The sequence below is a fragment of the Oryctolagus cuniculus genome, chromosome 15 (assembly GCF_964237555.1).
Source record: "Oryctolagus cuniculus chromosome 15, mOryCun1.1, whole genome shotgun sequence".
Classification (NCBI taxonomy): Eukaryota; Metazoa; Chordata; class Mammalia; order Lagomorpha; family Leporidae; genus Oryctolagus; species Oryctolagus cuniculus.
In genome coordinates, this window is record NC_091446.1 from 68,035,460 (window position 1) to 68,061,574 (window position 26,115).

Here is a 26,115-nt window from a genome sequence, read left to right on the forward strand (position 1 = left end):
TAACTTTGCAACTTCCAAATCCACACTTCGGATGAGTCAGAACTACCTTACAGAGGCTTCATGTTAAAACTTCCTTTGGTCCAAAACAAACTGTTGCTCACGAGCCAAGGTGAGGTGCAATGAGGAGGAGATGGACAGGAGGGAGAAACAAAGTGGATATGGGGAACAGTGACAGGCGTGGGTGTTCCGTCTCAGGCCCTTCCAGACGGGGGGGCCTGCCCTTCTTACACACTTGACAAACTGAGACCCAAAGGAGAGGAAGCAACTGGCTCGAGGTCAAATGACGTCTTCACAGGCAAGGCAAACGTGAAGATCAAGTCTCGGTGCCTGCACAGTGGGAATGGGGTGCTTACTGCTCAAGCCCACTATGCAGACACAGTCTCTGGTCTAGGCCATGTTTTTAAAAATAGAACCCAGATACCAATAGGTGATGTCACATAAAAACTGCCTGTTCAGCTATCCTTAAAAATCACAGTAGAGGCCAGCGCCGCAGCTCACTAGGCTAATCCTCTGCCTGTGGCACCAGCACCCCGGGTTCTAGTCCCGGTTGGGGCGCCGGATTCTGTCCCAGTTGCTTCTCTTCCAGTCCAGCTCTCTGCTGTGGCCCAGGAAGGCAGTGGAGGATGGCCCAGGCCCTTGGGCCCTGTACCCGCATGGGAGACCAGGAGGAAGCACCTGGCTCCTGGCTTCGGATCAGCACAGTATGCCGGCTGTAGCGGCCATTTGGGGGGTGAACCAACAGGAGGAAGACCTCTCTCTCCCTCTCTGTCAAAAATAAAAAATCACAGTAGAACCACATCACATGAGGCTAAGAGGAATGGAAGCTGAAAGCACTCTAGTATATTCTCTACTGGTGCTGTCTCCCTCTGATGGGACAGTCCCCACCACCACCAAGTGGCTCAGGTCTCACTCTTCCCTCTCCATAGCCAAATTCCTGCCCCTCTATAGGCCGCTGAGCCTTACTCCTCACTTTAATGGGTATCCTGTGAATATTGGCAAAACACAAATCTTGAATAACAAGCCACGGCTGAAACCTGAAGCAGAACCGTGGCTCCTCCGTGAGCGCTCAGATTGTACTTCTTCGTAGCATCCTGCCGCTAGGAGCTGGCCAATGTCAGGATCCGAGGCTGAAGGCTGCTGCATAGGTGCTGCCTCTGCCTGGGGCAGGGGGGAGGTGTCCAGGGGAAAAGAGCAGCCCAGAGAGTTGACGGGGAGCCTGGGTGGCAGTCACTTGTTTACTCGTCTCTCTTCCCTCTAAGCGCTTCTCTAGCATGGGATGCAAGCTTGACCTCCTTGGCCTTTTCGCAAAGGAAAAAGAGTAAGTTTTCAATAAAGGCTGAATAAGTGAATGCATGCATGAGCTGGGGGCAGGTTTCCAAGATGTGTTAGAGAAACCTACATAGAGAAGGCCTGGAAGCGAGTTTCCGATTCTGAAATGAGACGCTTCTAACTTGTCCCATAGGCTAGAAGCAGACAGATCAGAAAAGAAGGATGAAATAGCAATGATACACTCTGGGAGTCTAATTGTTGCCTCTGATCCACTAGGCCATGGTGCAATTCCAGTTCTGAGACGCAGACAAGCAACGTATCCTTGGGATCTTGTAGAGATCCTGTTACAAGGAACATAGTCTCAAGACTATACCTCTCGAATATCCGAAATTTGTATTCTACAGTTAATTACTTACTTGTATCATTCAACACTTTTTTTTTCTTTTTGGTAAAATGGTATGGGCATCAGCCACCTAAGGTTTGCTGTCACTCTTGTGGCTTGATGCAGGCTGCAGTGCTTCAGTGGCACAGGATCAGCAAGCTGGGCCAGGATCAAGTCAGGTGCAAGGAAGAAGCAAGGACGCCTTCCCAAAGTGTTGAATAAACAAGCAGCCCTAGGTTAGCAAGAAGTTAATTCTTGGTTTCTAAAATAAAATGCCCCAATATGTCCAATGCAGGAAGTAGTCACTGGTTACAAAAATAATTACAGGGGAATAGAAATGACTCCTATTTTTCAAGGAAAAAATGCCACTTGTCACAAAAAGGTCTTAAACCAGCAATCTGCAATAAAACTGTTGTAATAACAAGTTAGATTGCTTTCCTGATAATTATTAAGTAGAGGCCTACCACATTTGACAATGACATTATACAAAGCTTTTTTTAAAAAAAAATTTTTACTGCCAGCATCATCTGTTAACTACAGTAGTTTCAACCCAGATGTTCCCGAACAAAGGCTCTTAAGAATTAGAGTCCAACTGTTTCTACCTACCCAGAGGGAAATAAATTGTTCTTGCCATTAAATCACCCCTCTTTGCCTGGAAAGATTGCTTTCGGGTGTGAATTAAGCATGGAAACCTGTCATAGCGTTTGCACCTTCTAATGTGTTTGGGAAGAGCGGGCAAAGGCGAGGTGGACGCTGCTGAAGATGACTGGCCCCACGAGGGAGCGGATGAGGGCAGAAGAGGTGGCCTCCATGATGTCCTTCCAAACCTGGCCCCACCCTGGGCCACCAGCCCCTCTCCAGCTCTCCGAGGGCCCCTGCGAAGGCCAGGCTGATTCACCTCATCAGAGTAGCTGCAGTGTACACACTGCACGCTGGGAATCCAGGTCTTCAGGATCAAGGGGCTAAAATGGAAAATATTCACATGCAGGAACTCTGATTTAAAATGATAGGTTCTCAGGATGGAAACATCCAGTTAAAGAAAACCCCAAACATCAGGACTTGTAAGACTCAGCACCAAGAAAATGCAGTGATTTAAAATCCTCATGGCGATCTTGTTAAGATTCCATTTCCCCATGGCTGTGTAAGGCTGGAGTGGGATGACCTGAGAACACCCCATCAAAACACACTCACACACACATGCACACACACCTTCACACACCTCATAGACACTCCCTCACACACACACACACACACACACTCATACACCTCACACACACTCCTTCAAACACATACACACGCACTCACGCACACACACACATGCACACACACCTTCACACAGTCATACACACACCTCACAGACACTCCCTCACACACACACACACACACACACTCATACACCTCACACACACTCCGTCAAACACACACACTCACACACACACACCTCACAGACACTCCCTCACACACACACACACACATTCATACACATACCTCACAGACACTCCCTCACAAACACACATACACACACATACTCATACACACACCCCCCACACACTCCCTCACAAACACACATACACACACACTCACACACATATATTCTCTGCCTCTGTCACACATACACAGAGTATTTCTACCGGCACCTGAGACATCTGAGTCCAAAACTCATTACATCCTCTGATGCGGACAAACGTGTAACAAAAGCATTTTTAGAAATCTCTGCTATCATTTTGAATCACATCCATAAAATGCTTGTCCTCATACGCAGCACTGAGTCATGGTGCTAACAACTGCCCCAGGTCCAACCAGATTCCCTCCCTGACCCCCTGCAGGAGTCAATGCACCTGCCACAGCCTCTGTAGCCTGCCATTCAGAACTTCAGCAGCATTTATGGTCGTTGGCTTATTCACTAGCAAAAGGAAGAGAACAGGTCACCTAAGCTAGAAATAATCATCCATATTGAGCTCATATCTCTGCTCATCTACGTGCAGCCCGAATGGCAAAACTCCCCAAATAACTGCATACATAGAGCGAGTTCTGGCAGGGAAAATTTTTTTTTTTTTTTTTTTTTTTTTTTTCAAGATGAGATCTGAACTTCCCTGTAAATTCTCTTAAAATGTTCACTTCTGCAGCCAGGTTAAAGCAATCTACCACGGACCAATTCGGTCTGGGTGGCTTCTTTCTGTCCAGATTCAGAACTTTCTCTAAAAAGTAATGATTTCACAGAGCTCGCGCCAAACTAGCCATAGCTTTCACTGGGCAAAATTAACTTAGTTTCCTTCAGAGGCTTCTTTTGAAAGATCTGTCCAAGCAAAGCACCACAGGATGTCAGCAGGATTTTCTGGGCTTTAGGGGCACTGACGCAGGTAGCGGGTGGAGGGGACGGAGAAGCCCCACCACCTGTACTGTCTTAAATGGGCACAGCAGCGTCCGCACTTGAGCCTGCACTTGTGGACAGAACCCCTGCCCTTCAGCACAGCTGAGGAAGAGGGGACTGGCATTCCCCAGGCAGGAAACACTCCCCATCACATCTGAATTTTAACAGCTCCATCAGCTGCGGAGGGACAGAGGCACACCATATTTTAAATACATCTTTTGTCCTAATCCCCTCTGAGCGGTAAAACCTGATGCAATTAAGCTTTTATATTTTGCAAGTGATGAATGGCTGACTAATGGGCTCGCTGTGAGGTTCAGAACCAGGAGCAGTGTTCTTGTGGCAGCTCGGCTGCTGAACCTGTGGTTTTCTCCAGGTCCTCCGCGTCCAACCCCTCCTCCCTCTGCCCTCACTGTCCTGTGGCGGGGGGCAGGGGAGCACATCCTCACTTCAGCGAGGTCTCCCAAGAAAACCCCCAAAAGCATCTCCCATCAAATACCTCTGATGTGTCTCTCCTGTCCACAGGGGAACCCTTTAATCAGCTCTCATTCAAACACCCACAGAGACTACAGTGTTAAGAGAGTTCTGTGTGATACTGCAGTGTGGCCCAGGCTCCTGAGTCTACACTCAGAATACCTACTTCCCTCTTTATCTCCTATCTAAATCCAGTCGCCTTACAAGGGGCAGCTCAAACGCCACCTCTTCCAGGAAGTCTCCCTTCTCACCTGCAGCTTTCCCCATAACTCGAAGCAGCTGTGCTCCAATTCTGTGCACCCATCAACGACTTTTCAGTGGGCGCTAGGTCTCCCTGGGGATGAGTTTTACTTCCTTAACCACACTACAAACTCTGAAGGCAGATCCTGTAGGGAAACAGAGTCCTTTATCTGGCATTTAAAACTGTAGGTGCAGCAGGGTAAGCTGCAGTCTAGGACTCCCGCCGCCCATGTGGGAGCACCCGGGATCATGTCCTGGCTCTTCTGCCTTCAACAGAGCTTCCTGCTAATGTACCTGAGAGGCAGTGGAAGATGGCCCAGCTGCTGTGGGCGCTTGGAGAGTAACCAGTGGATGTAAGATCTCTCTATCCCTGTCCTTCCCTCTCACTCTCTGTCACTCTGCCTTTCAAATAAAGAAACAAATAGATCTTTAAGAAACAAAACTATCTTCCATGTGCATAACTTTGATCCAGTCTAATAGTTTTCTGTGGAATAGCACAAACCTGCACAGGCTGCAAAGATCCCAAGTTCATCAAATATCTGGTCAACTCCCTGATGCCTGACCGACCGAGAAGCTCCTGAAGTGGGAGAGCAAACAGAACGTGGAGATGCTACAGTGTCATTCTTTCTAGGTGCTCCTGACGTATTTGACAGGGAGGCTGAGTGGTGGCAAAAAATGGAGAGGTGGGAGAAAGGGAAAAGGATGCTGATTCCCTGTAAGAGATAACGTTCCTCCTTGTTTCAGAGGTGAGGCAACCAGGCTAAGCCCAAGTCCAAGGTCAGGCAGTTGGTAACTGAGGGAGGTGCCCAGAAAGCAAACACCTTGCTCCAAGTCATAGACCCCAGGCCTCTGTGACTCCACGGCTCACGTCCCATGCATCCCACTGCACCCTGTTGTGGGAACCCCTCGTTGTGGGACCCTGTAGAGGCAAACAGGGTTTCTTGCTTCCTGCAGGCTTGGTGCTGGCCACTGCTGCTTCCCCAGTCACCTACGAGGCAGGCGGGCAGTGGTCTGCTAATGCAGAGAACACAGGGGATGGCACCCTCTCGTCTCATTCCAGCCCCAAAGCTCCTGTGCCTTGGTGTTTTTGGCCCACAGACTCAGGAGCCAGCCAGCTGTGCAAAACGAAGGGACGCTCTTCAGAGGTGCTGGTTGTCAAAGAGAGCATCCCAGAGGAATCCCGGTGCTGGTGCAGGACACGCCACCCACGGCCTCCAGCAAGGCCGAGATGTGCTGTCCTCACTTCCCTGTCCTCTCCAACCAGATTCCCAGAGCAAAGCCGACCTGGCTCACAAACCCCACATCTTCCCGCTGTACTGATGTGGATTAGGCGTGGGGGGACAGGGGAGCAGCCAGGGGTCTGCTTGGCATGGCAGACAGCAGCCTCAGCCTTCTATGCCTCTGCAGAGTACTCTGCGTGAAGAAGGACTGATGGGAGGATTCTCACTCAAAGGCCCCCGTGTTCACGCGGGCTTGAAGAGGTGGCCCGCCTGTGACTGGATGATTAGGCTACCATCAGGAAGAAACATTCCAATGACGGAGCCCAAAGTGAGAATGAGTGGTTGTTCCAGAGCGTGGGGTGAGGGAGGGGTTCCTAGCCCCCAGACTTTGAATTTGAACCACCTGGCTTACTTATTTAAACATTTGCAGGCGGCCGGCGCTGTGGCTCACTAGGCTAATCCTCCGCCTTGCGGCGCTGGCCCACCGGGTTCTAGTCCCGGTCGGGGCGCCAGATTCTGTCCCGGTTGCCCCTCTTCCAGGCCAGCTCTCTGCTGTGGCCAGGGAGTGCAGTGGAGGATGGCCCAAGTCCTTGGGCCCTGCACCTGCATGGGAGACCAGGAGAAGCACCTGGCTCCTGCCTTCGGATCAGTGCGGTGCGCTGGCCGCAGCAGCCATTGGAGGGTGAACCAACGGCAAAAGGAAGACCTTTCTCTCTGTCTCTCTCTCTCACACTATCCACTCTGCCTGTCCAAAAAAAATAAAATAAAATAAACAACAACCACATTTGCAGGCCTTCAGGCCTTTCCCCGAATATTAGTATCTGGAGATACGGCCTAGATGTCACTGCATTTACTAAGCTCCTGAGGACTCTCTTAACCAGGCAGCCTTCAAACAGCACCCACACCAAGTCATTCCCAGTCATACAAGGCCCCACACTGGAATCCTGGCTCTGTGACTTGTCTGGCTTTGGAAGGGGTACCTATGTCACCTTGTTTATAAAACAGGGACATTCATATACACATGTTGGGATTGTTGTGGGTAAGTGAGAAAACGTAGACAAAAGGTTAGAGATAAGTTGGCATTTTGTCGAAATTAGCTTCTGTTCTTGGGATGAAGCACTGAATTGTGGGATACACACACGGAGCAGCCGAAAGGCTGGTGAAGAGATGTCAAAGCAGACAGATGATGGAGGTCTCACCCTGGACGAGAGGGAGTGTCTCCTCCTCGAGATTTTTAAAGAGCTAGCATTCAGGCTGTGTGTGTAGGGACGGGATGGGAGGGTGTCCTCCTGCCCTTCCTGCCTCTCTTCCACCCCAGTCCTATTCTCTTGGGAGATGACCTTGACTTTCGCCCATGTATCCTGAACTCTTATCTTTTCCTAGAATGACTCCCAGCTTCTGAGCCACCTCTTAAGCTCTGCTGTGAGGAGCCCGTCCCCTGCAAGCGGACATTCTGCCAGCCTAGGGGAAGAGCAAATTTATTTCTTTTCGTGCTTGAAGACATTACTGGCTGCATGTTGTTTTAGTGCAGTGCATAATTACAGAAACCACTCTGAAAATCTGTATATTTTATCTGTGCTTTATTACACCCAGAATATTCCCCGATTCTTTTTCTTCTCCATGAACCAGCTTAAAATATATTTTGGCGTCCTTTATGTCATCTTGAAATTGAATAGCCAATTCTTACTGTAATGAAAATACTTATGCGCCAGCCCGGTGATATACAACACTACACTCTAATTACGGCTGTGCTTTAATTAACCTGAATTGAAGAGTGTTATCATTAAACTGCTGGTAACTTTGAGTTATGGCTTTTCTTTAATTTAAAGTAGAAAACACAGATAATTAAGCCCCCAGATAATCAAATGCTTGAGGAGAGCTTCAATGTTTTGGGATGTTCCTAAATCTCATTAAATGTCCTTTCTTTATTGATTATTTCTACCTCTGCTGTATCATTGTATTAAACGAATAATAGCATGGAGTTGGACACACTCTCACTCACATCAGAAGTTGGGTTCTTTCTGTTTTTTTTTTTTTTTTTTTTTTTTTTTTTTTGCTATTTCAGAAGCTTTTACTGAATTAACGCTAAATTCCCTGATAAATCAGGTCTGGAGAATTTTCTCCTCTTTGGAACATGTTCTAAATACACAAACCGATTAAAGGAAATAGTCAAGGCAGCCACTCATGCCCAGGTCTTGAGCTGCTCCTGAAGGCAATGGAGTTTCACACTGCCAATGGCCTGCATTGGCAAGCTTGCAGGTACATGCGCCAGGCGGGGATACAGATGCAAATCTGGGCTGACTAAAATGTGAGGGGGTGAAGGACAGCCGTAACCCCTTGGATACAGTAAACTGGAGCCAGTAAAGTTCCTGAGAAAAAGCAGGTTTCATGTGGCCACATCATACCTTTGGGGGAGGCCAGGAGTCTGGTATCATGTGAAATATCATTGTTTTGAAATACTAGTAACTAGATCTTAAGAAATCAAACACTGTGGGTCAACTATGTGAGTCCAAAGCACCCTGCAGGTATCCTCAGTCAGAGCCTCTACTGGGAGCAGTCCTAACCCTTTTAGTTGACTTAAAATGAACAGACTCAGTTCCCAGCCACAAAATAAGAAGAGGGAGAAAGCAGAAAGAATCGGGGGGCATTGGAAGGCACAGTCATGTTAGACATCAAAGCAAGACAACCCTCGGAAAATCAACAGCTGAGGATGGGGGCTAATGCCTGGGACATCCCACTCTGCCCTTGCTGGCATTGGCAGCTCTGCTGCGTACTCAGAGCCACCCCCACGCTGGACACAAGAGACCTCAACTGCATTTTTAGTACCAGCTTCTGTTTTAAGCACCAACTTCCCCCGGGGTTTCTATCCTAGGCAGGGCAAGCTCCAAGGAAGAGAAATCCCGCGGGACAGCCTCAGTGTTCCAAGACCCGAGGCCTCTGCATGGTTAACTTCTTTCCGTGGCAGAAAGAGAAATTGCTTTCAAAGAAAGGAACACATGGGAGTGACAATAGGGCATCCATTTGCAGAAAATAACTCCTTCTGAATCAATTACCTATTCACTTTTCCAGTCCATTTAGCATTTAAACTTTTGCTTAGAGACAGGGTGAGAAATTTCAGTAAACAGCCGAACCATTTTGGATTGCTGAGGGTCTGGGCCCAGGGACTGGCAGAGTGCACCCGCTGTGTTCACTGACAGGAGTCTCCAGGTAAACACAGAGCAACCAAGTGCTCCGTTCCCTCCTCTCCCTGCTCTATACAGAACAGAACACGTGAACCGGAGAGCGAGAGCCCTCAGGATTAACCTCCCCTTTGTCGTAAAGGGCACTTGCTTTCATCTCAACACCTTTGGATCTTCTTTTCCAGAAGGTGGATTTTGTCTGTGCGCTGGCAGGGAGCAGAGGGAATGGCTTCTCTTCCTCAAATAGGTTCTCAGATCTCTCTGTTTCCAACCAGTTTTCATCAGTGAGACAGCATTTATCAAAGCCTTTGTTAAGGTGTCAATGGATCAGGCTTTCTGTTTCACCATTTTCAGGAAGTTTGCATTTTAATAGAAGACAAAGCCCCCGTCTGGAATAAACCCAACACCTGAGATTCTAAGCGGGGATCAGACACCACCGTGCCTCACACTGGCCACCTGGAGCTCCTGAGGTCATCGGGCATCAGGGGTCACCGATTCTACTGGGAAGGGACACAGCAGCCTGGGGCTGCCCTTTGCTCTGATCACACTGCTGAGCCAGTTAGGAGAAACTCAGCCTTGCTGCCATTACACCACGGCAGCTGTCCACTTGGGACTAGATTGCTAGGGGCTTGTTCAAGTCTTCCTTCTCTATATTTGGGTCCACAGGTCCTCAGAAAAAGGTGAAAACACTCTGAGTTTATTTCAGTAGCTTCTCCAATATCTCTAGGATCTGACTTGAATGGGAGACAGATTAAAATTCCTTTCATCAAGCGGTGGCAGGATTTGGTGCTGCTTTATTAGAATCAGACAGACATGGGCTCATGCCACCATCCTTACAGGTGTCCACATCACAGGAGCAAGGCTCAAGAAACGCAGGGTAACTACCGTTCATGTTACTAGAAACAAGGGTCCATGCCCAAGATTCTCAGGCCTGGAGGGAAAAGCAGGGCCAACAGAGATCCTTAAGGCCAAGACCAATGGTATAACGCCTTGCTGTCCTGCTCATTGCAAAGAGTGAAACACAAAGAGTGCCCTTGGACATTGCCAAGTGTCCCGAGTGTTCTAAAAAGAAGGGGGCAGTTTTCCTGCAAGGGGCACATAAGACATCCCTGGGGGCCAAAGAGCGTCTAGTTAGTGGTCACTTACTCACAAACAGTAGGGAAGGACAGACCCACGAAGGCACTGGACAGATATTCTGTGTACATTTCATTTGAGACTCCTTCCAAGTAATACTTCTGCCACGTGTCTTCCTCGATCTAGGAGAAGAACACAGGGAGAGGTTTAAGACAGAATGGTGGGCCATGAGGGGCACCTGGAGTCAGACCCTCTGGCCAGCAAATGAAGGGTCTAGTCAGGTGATGGTGGTCACCGTCAGCACCTAGGAACACAACCACAGCACGCCATACCCAAGGGAGCTGCCAATGACACTTAATTCACAGACCTGAGGTTCAGGGCCTCGAAAGCACTCTGGGAGCTCAGGGACGTCATGGGTCTCCTGCAGGAAGGCAGGTCTCTGCCTCCCCAGGGAACCCAGGCTGCAGCCTCCCAGACTTCATTTCCAGCGGGGACTCAAGTAAGACAAAGAGGAGAGGAAGCCACCCAGCCAACAGGAAGTGGCTCTGCAGAATTTCTTGCGCTGATCTGGAATTAAAAGGCATCTTGCCTGTAGCCCCATCAGTCAGTCAACCGGGAAAAATACGACACCCGGATTCGAAAGACACAGGGCCACTGCAGGACAGGGCACGAGTGCCCATCTGCAAAAGGTCTTCAAAGAGTTCACAGAAAATGCAGCATGTTTTCTTTTCACTCCAGTTTTCCATGAACCTTCTGAAAAAAACACTTGTATTTGGTGACACTCTGGCACACAGAAACCAGAAAGAAAAATATCTGGAAACCAACGGATCACTCCTCTGTAGCCCTTATGCTATTTGCCAGTTTGCATTGGTCCTGGGTCATTAGATGCACTGGTCCCACTGGTTGGAGCTGCTTCTAATCTACTCTCACAAGCTAGACATGAGCTCTGCAAGGCTGCTGGCAATGGCTTGGTGATCTCTAAGTTGGTCCTCTCCGAGTGAAGTCTCCAAAATAAAAAGTTACTCAACCATTTCTATTGTGAAACAACACCTTTTTAAAAATTAATTGCAATGTGTCTAGCAAAGCACAAATCTTTTAATTTCCCCAAATCATAAGATCTCATTTTTTTTTTCAAATGAAAAATATTCTTGATTTACAAGCAAAGGTCACTAATTCTAAGTAATTTGAAGAAAGTCTATTTTACATTATTAAATTTTTTGAAATATAGAATATTTGAGGAACAATATTACCTCCATTTGTTTTCTAAGTAAATAGGATACTAGATGAGACATTGCTAGTTATAAATCTTATACTAGGGCTTTATTGGAAAATACTCATAGTATTCCTGAAGTGGAAGAATTCTTATTCTTTTAGCAGACATGTATTTTATAAAGTGTTTGTAGGTTCTAACTTAACTATTTTTTTGAAACTTACTTATTCATTTTAATTTATTTGAAAGGCAGAGAGAAAAAGATGAGATGGACATAGAGAGATCTTCCACCTTTTGGTTCACTGGCCAGAGTTGGGCCAGGCTGGAGCCAGGAGCCTGGAACTCAACCCATGTCCCCTATGCCGGTGGCAGGAACTCAAGTACTTGAGCCATCCCCTGCTGACTCCCAGGCTGTGCGTTAGCAGGAAGCTGGCATCAGAAGCAGAGCTGAGACCTGAACCCAGGCACGCCAATACAGGATGCAGGGTATCCCAAGAAGTATCTTAACTACTGTGCCAAATGCCCACCCTTGAACCTTGATCATTATTATTGGTTATTGGTGGTAGTCCTCAATTAATATGCCTTTAATACTATTTCTTTGAGTTATGGTCAGTGTTCTCATATCTCTATGTCTTAATGAACCTACTCTTTGGAGAAAATGTTATTCTAAGTTAATCACTAATCATTTAAATTTAAGGAAACAGGTTATTCAGATTTCTTTGAATACTGAAATTCAGAGAAAAATGTTTCACTGGTCCACTCAGTCAGTAAATTTCTGCCGAGTATATTTTGTATGTTTATATTTGTTCTAGTTGCTGATTAAGTCTTATTTTAAACTGGCATTAATTTCCCCATATTTTTCTCTTTGCTGGGAAAAGCATCAGATCTCTCTAGCTAAGGTATATCTCACAGGTAGAACTGACTATTATGGATTTTTCCACATCTCCTTTCCTGCAAGTTTGCTTTTGTGGTTAATTAGAAATGCCTGGGAACTACAAGTCGAGTAACCAGAAAACTGTGCAGAACATTCTGCAAAGCAAACTTTCTCTTCTGGCTCCATATGTGGATTCTCGGATGGTATCTGCAACACTGTGTTAGTAGCACTGAATCAACTGTATAAATACAGCTACTGGTGGCTCCACAAAACATTAAAAATACAGTTACTATATGATTAACATTTCCACTCCTAGAATACAAACAAAAGACTCAGAAATAAGGGATATTTGTACACTCATGCTCATAGCAGCACTGGTCATAATAGCCAAGTGTTCACAGGCAGGAGAATGGCTAAAAGTGTGGTGTATACAAACAAGGGAAGATTATTCAGCCTTAAAAAGGAAGGAAATTCTAACACATGCTACAGCATGAATGAACCCTGAAGGCATTACCCTAAGCGAAACAATTAAATCGCAAAAAAGACAAATATTTTAGGATTCCATTTGTATGAGGTTCCTAGAAAAGTCAAATCCATTAAATCAGAGAATAAAATGGTAGCTATCAGCCGTTGGGGGAGGGAGAAGGTTTAGTTATTGTTTAACTGCTGTAAGATGTCAGCTTTCATAGGAAAAATAAATTCTGGAGAGGAATGGTGGCACTGGTCATACAACCATGTGTATGTACTTAATACCACTTAAAAAGGTTAAGATAGTTCATTTCAAGTTTTGTATATTTTACTACAATTAGAAAAAAATAGTGAAAAAAACATCATATACAAAATATAAGAGTAGAAGAATCAGTAATTATAATTAAGGCTGGGACCCTCTAATCCTTACAGCAAGAATGACAGGCTGTGCTGGAACAAGGGTGAGAATAAGTCCACGACACTGGGGTGCACGGCTCAGTCGGGCTGCAGGGCTGCAATCTTCACACCTGTGCAAGGGCTTCAATCATTACGTCCTATCAAGGTTTCTAAGCTCAAGCATAATACCTTTGACTTACTTTGAAAAAGCAAAAATAGAAGTGTACATCCCCTTACCTCAGCCCATGCATTCTTAGGAAGGCAAAAGTCAGCATAAAATATGTCAAATTTTTAAATCTTGTCTTAACCCTGAAAAAAATCAAGGTGAAGAAAGAAATCCGGGGAGAGTGGATGGATTCATTGTCAGGATTCCCCTTTCACAGATGACAAAACAGGGGTGCAGAGGTTTAGCAACACAGACAAAGTCACAAAACCAATGAGTGGTGTGGGCCGGATACAGAACTGATGCTCTTAACTCTCACCACAGGAATTCCTGCAAGAGAGGACACGCTAGATGCCTAGGGGAGTTGGAGTACCAGGATTTGGGAAGGGGAAGATTTGCTTTGTAAAATACCTAAGTGGCAAATATTAGAATAGAAGCTCCCTAAGGACTCAAGAGCTCCAACCCTGAGCCCAAGACCGAAAGGTCAGTAAGATGCAACACTGCTTTTGATTTCGGCTGGAAGGGTAATTCAGGCTTCCTGTCAAAGCGCACCAGCCTCATTTCTGTTACATAAAATGGAACCACCGCAGCCTATACCTTCTTTTCCAAAATAGTACATGCTGCTCTCCACATTTGTGTTGTCAACGTATTTTTGCTTATAACGTGAAGACACTTCCCAGCAGAAAAATGAAGGAATGGGACCAAAATGACTCAGGGAAAGGTGCCAAAAATTCATTAGCCAGCCATTCAGCAATCAGTCAAAGGCAAAATGTTTCCTGAGGCAACAGTTTGTCTTCTGCCTGTCACATCAAACCCTAGCCACTACAGAGGAGCAGCTGGCAAAGGTGGGCAGGTGATGCACTGTAGGTCCTTAGTCGTCAGACACACACAGCATTGTCGGGGAGGAAGGGTAGCTAGCTGAGCCACTGGGATAGTCTGTCCACACCTTTCATGCTCTTCCCTATCTACTTTCCGTCATCTCATTTCTCAGCCAGTCTAGTTTATCCTCCCTGGCAAATGGTTTTCCACCAATCCACAGGAAGACGGCGCCACCATCAAATGTGATTTCCAACTGGAAACCACAGCCATGTCCCCAGGAGAGCCACACCTTCCTGGTCCTGGGTTCTGTGTGTGTTGCTAATGGTGGGTCAGTAATGATGGCTTTTATTTTTTATGTTTCCTCTGATTAGAGTGAAACTGTGTTTCTCTAATGTTAACAGCCCTATGAATGGGAAAAATTCAACTCTCTTGGCTGGGGTATGTTACAGCCACTGTGATTTCTGTCCCCAATAAAGAGTCTGAATAACTATGTTGATTACAGCCAAATAATTCTGCAAATGTCCATCCCTACCTCTGGAGTCATGTAAATAATTCCAAAGATTTTCATACAAGATCCTCATTTAATTGAAAACAAGTACCCTGTTTTAATCCAAATACATGTTATATTATGCACATCAAAAACAAAGAACTAAAAGGAAATTATAAAAACCAATGACCATTATGTTAATAGCGGCAATAAGAAGAGATGAGTCGTAACATACACGAATGAACATTGCCCAAACGAGTCGTAGGAAGTTAGTGTATTATTTATTTACTGCATATACTATTTTTAAAAATCTATTTGAATTCTCAGTGAATATTTTCCTCCGAAGGACCCACATTTTTAACTCACAGAAGTGCTTAATAAGAAAAAACTAGCTATATCTGAACAAATATTTGTGCCTATAAATTATATAACACATCGCCACTGTCCTTTATAACATGACAGCCTACAACAAACAGTGCTGACATGAACTGACCGACGTATCTCAGATCCCATAAAAAGATATTTATTTTGACAAAAAGAGATGGCATGCACCGAATGTGTCAAGCCCTTGACTACAACAATAAACACGGAATCAGAATCTGCAGGGTTGAATCTGATGAGTGTGGGGGCTGGTTACCAAGGTGAGTGGCGTCATTCATCAAGAGCATGCTCTGTCACTGGGAAAAGTTGACTGAACGTAGCATCTGCTCACTTCTTGATGGAAAGAATGATATTAAGGGCCCTGGGTATTAGGAAGACATGCTCACTGGACTCCTAGATTCTATTCTCCATCTCCAATGCCAACAAACTGACCCTGTCTTCATCAAACAGCATGTGGGCATTTCCTTCTCCACCCCTTCTAAGCCTCAAGGCTCTTGCAGGTATAGTCAAATCCTAAAAGCTACTCATAGCATTAGAAAACACAAGGCTTGAATCTTTTTTTTTTTTTTTTTTTTTTTGACAGGCAGAGTGGACAGTGAGAGAGACAGAGAGAAAGCTCTTCCTTTTCTGTTGTTTCACCCTCCAATGGCTGCTGTGGCCGGCGCACCGCGCTGATCCAAAGCCAGGAGCCAGGTGCTTCCTCCTGGTCTCCCATGCAGGTTCAGGGTCCAAGCACTTGGGCCATCCTCCACTGCACTCCCGGGCCACAGCAGAGAGCTGGACTGGAAGAGGAGCAACCGGGACAGAATCCGGCGCCCTGACCGGGACTAGAACCCGGTGTGCCGGCGCCACAGGTGGAAGATTAGCCTAGGGAGCCGCGGCACTGGCCAAGGCTTGAATCTTGCTGGCTGAGGTCCAAAGGTGGTCAGCACAGAGACTTCCTCTCCACACAGCTTTCTGGGGTGGAGCAGACTGGTGACAAAGTTGAAATCAAAGGAAGGAAGCAGAGGAGAATGGAGGCTTACACCTTTTCAGAATGTCTTTCTTCTCTGTGCCAAAGTGCCTAGTAACACTGTACTTACTGGACACAGACTCAGGTCGGCTGCCTTTCTGACGGCAGTGTTGGATTTCAGGAGCCCTATAACAATTTGGCATTCCACGATTATAGCCTATTTCAGATCACATTTTCCAGAATGTGCAAATAGGATAAAAGGATCTCAGATTTTTCCAAAGGCTTCAGGACAATGTCAATTAAAACAAATTATTTGGGATTTGATAGAATGCCAGATAACTGGTTGCTTTAGCACTGAACGAATAAATAAACAACTCTGAAGATTCATTTCAGGGTGGACTTGAGCCAAATCCTCCCAGACAAGTGGGCTGTAGACTATCAAATGAGATTTCTTCCATCAGGCACTACAGAGGAAAAAAATCAGCCCACATGAGGTGTTCAGAGAGAGATTAACAGACCATACCACACTCAAAAGTATGAAATACATGGCATTTCCCCTACTCTGTAACCTCAACCCAGATTACTTCTGGAGAGACAGTGTCAGATTGAAGGCCAACGAAGGGCTAGCACAAAGAGTGGCATCAGAACTCATAAGGGATAATTAGATGGAGGCTTCAAAATGTTCACAGAAAATGGAATTGAAAGATATGTTTATTTCAGTGTAAACAATTTAGAAATTCCTACATAGTTTTTCATAATATGCATTTCCCATGAACTTTTTGGAGAGCCATGTATTTATAAATTATTTAAGAAATTTTAGCCATATAGAAGGAAATTGGCACTTTTTTCCAACATGAAGAAGGCTTTTCCACCCTCTCATTTTTCTCTGCAAGGCAGAAAAATTGCTTTTGCTTAAGAAATTTCAGAACTTTTTAAAGATTGGTCTATTTGCTAACTGTCCAAATAGAAATCTAGTTTTATAATCCTATAGGCAAGAACATCTTCACTTCGGCTTCAAAGAATGAAGTTCTTACAATACCACTCAAAATGAATCTGGGTACAGTGAGCAGGATGTCAACGATCTTGGACCAGCGCCTGCCCAGCCGTCCTCAGGTCATCTTAGCTCGGCATGTGTGATTTCCTAGGCAGCCTTTGCAGCCCATGTGACATAAGGGACCAGAATTTCACCCGGCTTCCTAACACCCATTCTTCGGTAGAACCATACTTCTGCAAATCCAATAAGAATCAAGTACAACAAGAAAAGGAGCCAGAAAGAAAACACATGCCAAGGACAAGTCCAAACCTTCTGCCATTAGATTCAACCAGCATAAATTAATCCATCATTTGCTGTGAAAGTGTCTAAGCACTCACTCTCATTCGCTGCTCTTAACTCATGTCAGATGAGTGACAGAGATCCCAGCATCCATCCACAGTCTGTGGGCTCCTTTTAGAGTTGTGCTGGTCAACAACAGGGCACCACTCTATCTTGCAGCCCTTCCTTCCCACAAATAACCCTAAGCTTCAGAAAGACAGATCTTTTTCAACTAAGATGTCACAAAGCAAACTTGATAAAACTTCCTGTCAGCTGTCACGTGGAACAACGAGGATGAGGATGAGATTCTGTGCTGTCTCCCTATTAAAACCTAGGTTGGCCGGCGCCGCTGCTCAATAGGCTAATCTTCCACCTGCAGCGCTGGCACACCAGGTTCTAGTCCCGGTCAGGGCGCCGGATTCTGTCCCGGTTGCTCCTCTTCCAGTCCAGCTCTCTGCTGTGGCCAGGGAGTGCAGTGGAGGATGGCCCAAGTGCTTGGGCCCTGCACCCACATGGGAGACCAGGAGAAGCACCTGGCTCCTGGTTTCGGATCAGTGCAGTGCGCCGGCTGCAGTGCGCCGGCCACAGCAGCCATTGTGGGGGTGAACTAACGGAAAAAGGAAGACCTTTCTCTCTGTCTCTCTCTCTCTCACTGTCCACTCTGCCTCCTCCCCCCCCCCAAAAAAAAAACCCTAGGTTATTGGAAAGGCACATTCTTTTTTTAAAATCTGAGTCTCCAGTGCCTGAAACGGGGCACAAGATATGGTACAAGGTGTGTGATAAAAACAGGGTGTGGTACAAGGTGTATGGAAAAAGCTCTGTAAAAATAAAATTAAAAGATAAGCTTATTTTGGTACAAAAAATTTGAAAGGCATGCATAGGTTTTCACAAACATTTTCAGAGTTCACAGAAATGCACAGTATAAAAAAACTATACATAGTTTTAAAAATGTTTTTGCACCAAAATAAACATCTTTTTATTCCATTTTTTCCATAGACTGCTTGAAGTGTCAACGTTAGTAATAGTTCAATAGTACATTTTGGATGAATGAAACAAACTTGGGAAGCAGTGCGATTTAACAAAGTCAAATTGGGTCTTTTATTTGATTTCATTTTATATTATCTTACTTTTCAGTGTGATGCTCTTTGGGTACTTAACATGTTAATGTGACCCGTAAATATCCAAGGGAACGTGGTGGTCAGTCACAGAATCCTTTACTTCACAGGGTAGCCCACGAAGATGAGAAATGACAACCTAAAAACTTCATCTCTCTGGCTTCCCACCATGGTCTCTTTGTTCCCCTTGGTCCCTCTGTCAGATATTTCTCTCCATGGTCATTCTCGGTTGTCAAAATCCAACCTTTTCTGTAAAGTTCAAGTTCTGTGAGGCTTTTCCTCATTTCCTGGAGATGCTCCCCCCACTGCTGTAATGGGACTACAAAGCCTACCCTTCTACTTCAGCGAGGCCACAGGAGTCAAGGAGTGATCCGTATGATATACTTGGACAGTCCCTGACACACGGTAAGTGAGCAGAATGTGGGAACTACCACGCGCTACCATGAGAGCGCTGACGTCTCATGAACCCAAGCCACTCCCTTTAGTAGACTGTAACTTCCTGCAGGGAAGAGCTATCTCAATCAATTTTGGATTTTCTAGAACTTGCTGCCATCTACCTTGCAAATAAGTGGTGCTCAATTAACATGTGCTGATTGAATTACACAAGACAAAACTGGAGAAAGCAACACAAAGAAGCAAGAACTACTTGTCCAGGCATCTAGCCATAAGTAAGCACGCATAGCTGCAGCAGCATTTGGTGCTGGGGCACGAAACAAACCAGTTTCTGCCTCTGCGTGCTGAGAAATCCTCATTCGAGGATAGGACAGGGAGTATGTATAATTGGGTCATTTTAATACTTCCCAGAAAACTTATCATGAGCAATATTTTCTGGAAAATGTTGTCATCCACAGAACATCTTGGGCTACTTAGCAAGTGGCTTATGATTTTCTAAATTCTACATCCAGTAACTTGGAGGGAACTGGTGCTTTGTCACGATCGAGCTGAGTGCTTCCTACCGGCTACAACTCCTTCAGCAAGGATCCCCTTTTCTCCAAGCTCATGTTCATGCCGCCTTCCACGAGGGACCAAGCTCCTATGCTTTCTCCTCGGCTTTACTTTTTGGATTCCAAGGTCAAGTCAAACAATTCAACGGGAAATAGACTGAGCCCAGCCAAAGCTCTATTTGGCAATTTCGTTACTTCTACATTAAAGATTGAGGCATTGATCTTTTTTGTTTTGAACTGGAGAAAGAGGAGAGGAATTAGAAAGGAAATAACATTTGAATCAGTCTAGGGATTATCAGCTTGCTTGTGACGACACCAACAGCCAAAGAAGAGTCTGTTTCTGAAGAATTTTCAGGACTGGAGACAATTTGGTGAGATTCCCACTGCATTCACTGCTGTAGACAAATGGAAATTTCTCACCAGTGGACACGTCCTAGGGCTTGCATCATAAAAGTCCAGAGTTTCCCAAATTTTGATGGGCATCATACATAATCCAGGAGGCTTGATAATATGCAGTTTCTGATTTGGTAGTGCTGGGGTGGAGGCTAAGACTACATTTTGAACAATCTCCCAATCAATACCGATGTTCCCCACACATGGGCCACAGCTTGAGTAGCAAGGAGCTATTCCCATTAACAAAAAAGACCAGGAAATACGTCTTCTCCATGACTTTGAAGACCAGAGATCAGCAGAATCCAGTGAGGCCTAAAATACTTGAATTTGTGATGAAAGAGTGTGCTTGACATGAAGTATTGCTAAATATTGGAGTCCCTTACAAAGAAAGCTTGTAGAGAATTAAGCACAAGATGGGTATCCAAGTGTTTGGGCTGTTTTGTGCTAATTACTACAAACATTTCAGGGACTCAGATTATCTACTTAATCTCTCCACTGAACCAGTGACCCCAAAAGCCTAATCTCCATTTGAATGGGCTGTGTAGATAAAGAAGGGCATGGCTATATTTAAGTCAATTAAAAATAAAGTTTCAGAAAATAGCCCTGATTTGCATCCCTAATTTCCATTCAACTTTCTGTTTCAGGACACACAGTGTTGAGTGTGAGGACGAACACGCTGGCCAACCCAGACCTGTTTCAGTGACAGCAGATTCTGGATACTTATGTCTCCTATCGTTGTACAATATGGCCTAATAAAGGCCAGCCAAAGAGACTAGATTTCATTTCAGAGCAAAGGGTTTGGTCGTAAACTTCTGCTTTCTGGCTGAACAGAGCCATTTCAGCCCCGAGCATAAATTCTGCTGGTTTTAGGTATCCGAGTGATTGGGAAGCCAAATGGGTTACTTGTGAGCCAGGTATCAAAGGCAGAGGCAGCCGCTTCACTGTGCATTCATTGTTACCAGGACAATCTCTTGCCAGTTAGAGAATATTTTCACAGGAAGTTAGAAACGACTTCAGAAATTCCCTTCTGTCGCTTCCTGCAGTGGATTTTAGGCCTCATCAAAAAGACATTTGGTTCAGAGATTGCAAGTGGACGGCCTATAAATTGCCAAGATATTTAGCTGGGCTTATTTCCTTTGAAGGGAGGAACCGTAATCTGGAGCACTCACTGAGTACAGTAGCAGGGCAGGGAAGTAGCAAAGCGTAGGCAAACTCTGGATGCCAACCCCAGCCTCATTCTAGGCCCTTAGGCCAAGGTGACTGACATCTCTAAGCCTCACTCCCCTCACCTGCAAAATGAGAGCAACTCTAGTCCCTATCTCCTGGGAAGACAGCTAAAAGGATGTGATGCATTTAACATGTTTATCAGAGTGCTGGTCAACCAGCAGACATCTGTGGACCACTTCCCACAAGTCAGGTGCTTGTGTGGTTTAATTATACTGAGAAAGAGCATTGATGGTGCAACTACATTGTATTCATTCTATAAATGCCATCTATCAGTGTATGCAATGAGTGATGGAGATGATGGTGTGATGGAGGTGACCATGAAAATATCTCTACTTTTCGATGAAGAAATAAAAGCCAGTTAGACATTGGGCCTGGGATTCATGACTTCCTATTGCTTAGCTGGTGTTACAAAAGTCTGCATCATCAAATTATTTTCTGGATTGGGAAAAACACTAGGCAGTATGAATCCGTCTCCAGAAGAGAGCTTTATTCTCTGGAGCTCCTCTCTACCCACCACTGATGTTCCTAATGGTAATAAGTAAACTCGGCACAGATATGACCATAAGGTAACTGAAGGACTTGATGATTTCCCAAAACAGGGGAGAGGCCACATCTGGGCAGCACCATCAATGCTGGCGCAGGATGGCCCAGGCTGCAGCCCTTAGCCAGCAAGACCCTGGTGGCCAGAATGTCTTAGCTCCTGCTGAGTCTTGGGTGGGATGTTTGCCTACATCCCTCAACTGCTGCTTCCTGCGCTTCATTCTTATCTCTCATCCTCCTTCCTATCAAATGGCTTTGCTCCTCTTGAGGGTACATAAAAAAAGCTCATGGAAAACAGAACTGAAAGATGTCTATTTTAATTAATGCAAGCATTTTCAACATCCATGGATAGAAGGGCTCTTTTAATAGCTTCATGGAAACTGTTCACTATGAAAAAGATACGCATAGGTTTCAAAAAGGTTTTGCAGCAAAAAAAGGTAAATTTTAATTCCATTTTCCTACAAAGTACTTGAAATATCCTCATACTTCAAACCTCAACTTCTAGAGGGATTTTTTTATTTGATACCTAGTATATTCTTGGTACACAGGATGGAAATACTAATAAACTGGTACTTGTTCAAATCATTGACAAAAAAAGACCTTGTAGGGGCAATAGGGCACAGAAGTTGCCACTTTGGGCACCTGCATCCCATACTGGAGTGCCTGGGATCTAGTACTGATTGTTCCTCTTCCAATTCAGCTCCCAGCCAGTGTGTACCCTGAGAGGCAGGAAACACTTGGGTCCCTGCCACCCATGTGGGAGACCTGAATTGAGTTGCAGATTCCTGGCTTCAACCTGGCCCAGCCCTGACTGCTGAGGAATGAACCAATGGATCAAAGATTGCTCATTCTTTGTATTTCAAATAAAATGAAAATAAATTTTAAAAAATTAAAATGATTGTTCAACTGGTACTTGGAGGAGAGGCTGAGCACCAGGTGGGAAGAGAAGCGGAGTGATCCGTGGTCAGAGTCCTCAGCCCCTGCTACCATCTGTAATTGACTTCTGGCCCCTGTCCTGCATACAGTTGAGTGGACCCCTGCTTTCTGCAGGTCAGAAACCTTTGTAGTTACTTGCACATTCCTCTTGGGAGAAGGGACTCAATCCCTCTCATCCCATATGGCTCACCAAAGTAATTCTTCTAACCTCAATTTCTTGCATTTCTAGGGAAGCTTCAGCCTCATGATAGTTCAGTATCCCCCCCAAAAACTGCCAGGCTTGCTCTCCCCCTATAGTTAGCATAAGATGAGAAGGGACAGAAAGATATGTGAGATGATCCAGTTTGAGTAGAGGGAGCTCTCTCCACCCCTCGCTCACTCAGGCCATGAGCAAGTTCAAGTTGTATTACACATTTCGATCTACTAGGCAGGCACCAGGAGGTTGCTACCTTCTTTGAGTTCTGCACAGATACCTCATTCCAGCTGTCTTCCTCCAGTCACTTCCACTATGGGCTCTCCCTGGGCACAGCTGCACTTGCTGGGTGGGTTTTCATTAGCATATGAGAAAGAACAGTCAGCAAATCTCCACTCACTGTAGAGGTTTGGGAAAAGCCAGACAGATGTGCCTCTCAGGTACTCTGACAGATAAAATCATCTAGCCCTGGGGGTGGAGGGTGACCACAAAGCGACAGGATTGGGGAAACCAGTGTCATTCAGGCTGAGGAACACTGGTGCCCCTGCTACCCTAGGCAATGAATTCAAAAGGCAGCGACACAGAATTCTAAGCATCACAGGCAAGGAGTCCTTTTTTCTGCTCTAGAGGAAGGTTTGACACCAGGTCCATGCCTCTGTCTTCTGCTGCCAGTGACCCCAGTCTCACCACAAAGAGAAACTTGAGCAGCACTTACTACCTACTCTTTAAAGGGGGGAGGGAGCAGCGTTGATATACATTGACATGCATAGATAACCACGTGTTAGGTGCCTTCCTGCACTGGGTAAGCTTCCCAATAGTACTTTACACTCTTTATTTTGTGCAGCAAGGAAAGATGGTGCTCAGAGAGCTTGAGGAATTTTCCCAAGGTCTTACAGCAAATCAGGTCCTAAATCAAAGTCTTCCATTCGACCCTACCCCATTCTCCCTCCCACTGCACACTACATAACTCCCCTCACACTTCACAAACGGGGGTGAACGGGGAGGGCGAGGACTGTGGTAGTGAGTTTCTATAACACGGTGTTCCAAGTATAAACAGGATAAGGAAACACCCTCAGAGATCTCTGGATGACCAAATTTAATCCCCCATCCTAAAAGCAGCACCAAATATCCCTTTTCTCTGCTTCCCTCCTCACTAGTCTAGTCAAGGGGAAAAAAAAATCCCACCACTGAAGGAAATGACCTTTTCATTTCCAAACTTGAGTTAAAATGAGAAATAAGAAACTACACCTATTTTGTCACAGACTAGGAAGGGGGAAATGAGTCCTAAAAAGCAATGTCACAGACATGGAAGCTAGGGATAAACACAGACTTCCCTGGCAGATTGAGAAAGAGCCTTCGCACACCAAGCTCCGTGGGCACAGAGACACATGCTATCCCTTAGTGGGCAGGAAATCTACTGATGGGATACAGGGAAAGGGATGGAGTGCTACCTCTCATGCTTGTCAGTTAGCTTCCCATCTCCTAGTGCACAGCCATCGAGTCAGGACAACCATATTTCTCTGAACATGAAAGCCTAATCAGTGGGACAGCATCATTCTTGTTACCATGAAATACATGTGGCAGTTAATGATAAAAACTACAAAAATGATACCCAGTTGAAAGGTTTTATTGCATGCTATTTTTCCAAGACGGCAGTTGGTACCTAAATTGATCTCAGAGTCATTTTAGAGGTGTCCCAAAGTTTCTCTAAATCAGCCAAATGAGTCTGATGTTGGAGCAGCCACCTCACCTTGTTCCACCAGGAGATATGCCGGATGGCATTTTGTAATGCAGCTTGCTGAATTATAAAAAGGTGGATTACCTCAAATCTGCCCCAAAGAAAGTAACTATTAGAATATGCTGGAGAGACGCGATATGGACAGCACTGCAAGGGAGGTAAATATGTTCCCTGTTCTGACCATAAAGAGCAAACAGAGGCTCCTAAAGAAGTAGCTGGGTTTCTGGTTCTGCATAAGACAGAGCAAGCACAGTCCATCCTGTCTCTCAGCTATAAGACTTGGAGAGTGCATGCAGAAGCTACTGGAAGACTCTGGGAAGTAAACAGTAGCAGGTGGATTAAGGAAGAAGACCAGCGTTGAAGCACCACCAATCAGCAGTGTTGTCCTCTGGTAGCCTCTGGCCTGATCTCACAGCAGCTCAAAAGCTGGATATGATTGTTAGAATGTGGACCGATAAAGTTCTAGAAGCTGTCAATTTGGCCTAAGGAATACAAAATGGGATTCCTAACATTTAGAGAAATGGGGGAAATCACTGATTTTCTTTCTCTTTCCTTCCTTCCTTCCCTTTTACGCTCTTTCCTTCCTTTCCTCCCTCCCTTTCTTTTTTCCCTTCTCTCTTTCTCTCTCTCTCAAATACAGTAATAAAATAAATAAAATAAAATTTCAATTCACCCAGAAAACACAACAATCCAAATGTATACATACTTAACAACAGGGTTTCAAAATATACAAAGCAAAGCCTGACAAAACTAAGGTATAAGAATCCACAGTGATAATAGGTAGTATGTAGTATTATGGTACTACTAGTAGTAGAACTAGTAGACAGAAAGTGAACAAGGGTGTGGAAGGACCAAACACCATTAAAAAAAACTAGCTGATATTGAGATTTATAGAATACTCAACAACAAGTAGAATCCCTATGCTTCTTAAACTCAGACTGAAGATCACACTCTGGGCCATAAAATGTAACTTCACAATTCAAAAGAATTGCAATCACACAAAGTAGGTTCTTGAACCATAATGGAATCAGAGTACAAATCAATAATCAAAAGATAAAAGGAATATCTCCAAATACTTGGAAATTAAACAACAAACCTCTATGTAACTGATAGATCAAAGAAGACTCAAGTAAAACTAGTGAATATTTCTAACTGAATAAAAACAAAAATGCAACTTACCAAAAATTTGTTTCATGCAGTTAAAGCAGTGTTTAGAAGGAAATTTATAGTATTAAATACCAGCATTAAAAAGGAAGTTCCTCAAATGAACAGTCTAAGCTTCTTTTTTTTTTTTTTTTTTTTTTTTTTTTTTTTTTTTTTGACAGGCAGAGTGAACAGTGAGAGAGAGAGAGAGAGACAGAGAGAAAGGTCTTCCTTTTGCCATTGGTTCACCCTCCAATGGCCACTGTGGCCGGCGCAAGGAGCCAGGTGCTTCTCCTGGTCTCCCATGGGGTACTGGGCCCAAGCACTTGGGCCATCCTCCACTGCACTCCCTGGCCACAGCAGAGAGCTGGCCTGGAAGAGGGGCAGCCAGGACAGAATCCGGCGCCCTGACAGGGACTAGAACCCGGTGTGCCGGCGCCGCAAGGCGGAGGATTAGCCTATTGAGCCGCGGTGTCGGCCAGTCTAAGCTTCTTAAGAAGTTAGGGAAAAAAAGAGCAAGATAAGCCCAAAGCAAGTAGAACAAAAACAACACAAGGCAATTGTTTGAAAAGATCAGCAAAATGTATATCTACTAAGAGTGATGAATAAAAAAAAAGA

The 26,115-nt window shown here is 45.2% G+C and overlaps 1 protein-coding gene and 1 long non-coding RNA gene across 28 annotated transcripts in view; one reads left to right on the forward strand and one right to left on the reverse strand.

Annotated features, from left to right (window-relative positions):
* The window catches only part of KCNMA1 (potassium calcium-activated channel subfamily M alpha 1), a 781,282-nt gene that overhangs the window by 166,174 nt on the left and 588,993 nt on the right, over positions 1 to 26,115 (reverse strand). For all 27 annotated transcript variants that reach the window (XM_070056975.1, XM_070056978.1, XM_070056976.1 and 24 more), the window contains 1 exon segment: positions 10,279 to 10,388. In XM_070056975.1, the coding sequence (XP_069913076.1) occupies positions 10,279 to 10,388 (110 nt within the window).
* LOC138845385 (uncharacterized) lies at positions 15,259 to 22,231 on the forward strand. The gene is made up of 2 exons (XR_011382450.1): positions 15,259 to 15,504; positions 20,365 to 22,231. It is a non-coding gene; the product is annotated as an uncharacterized lncRNA (long non-coding RNA).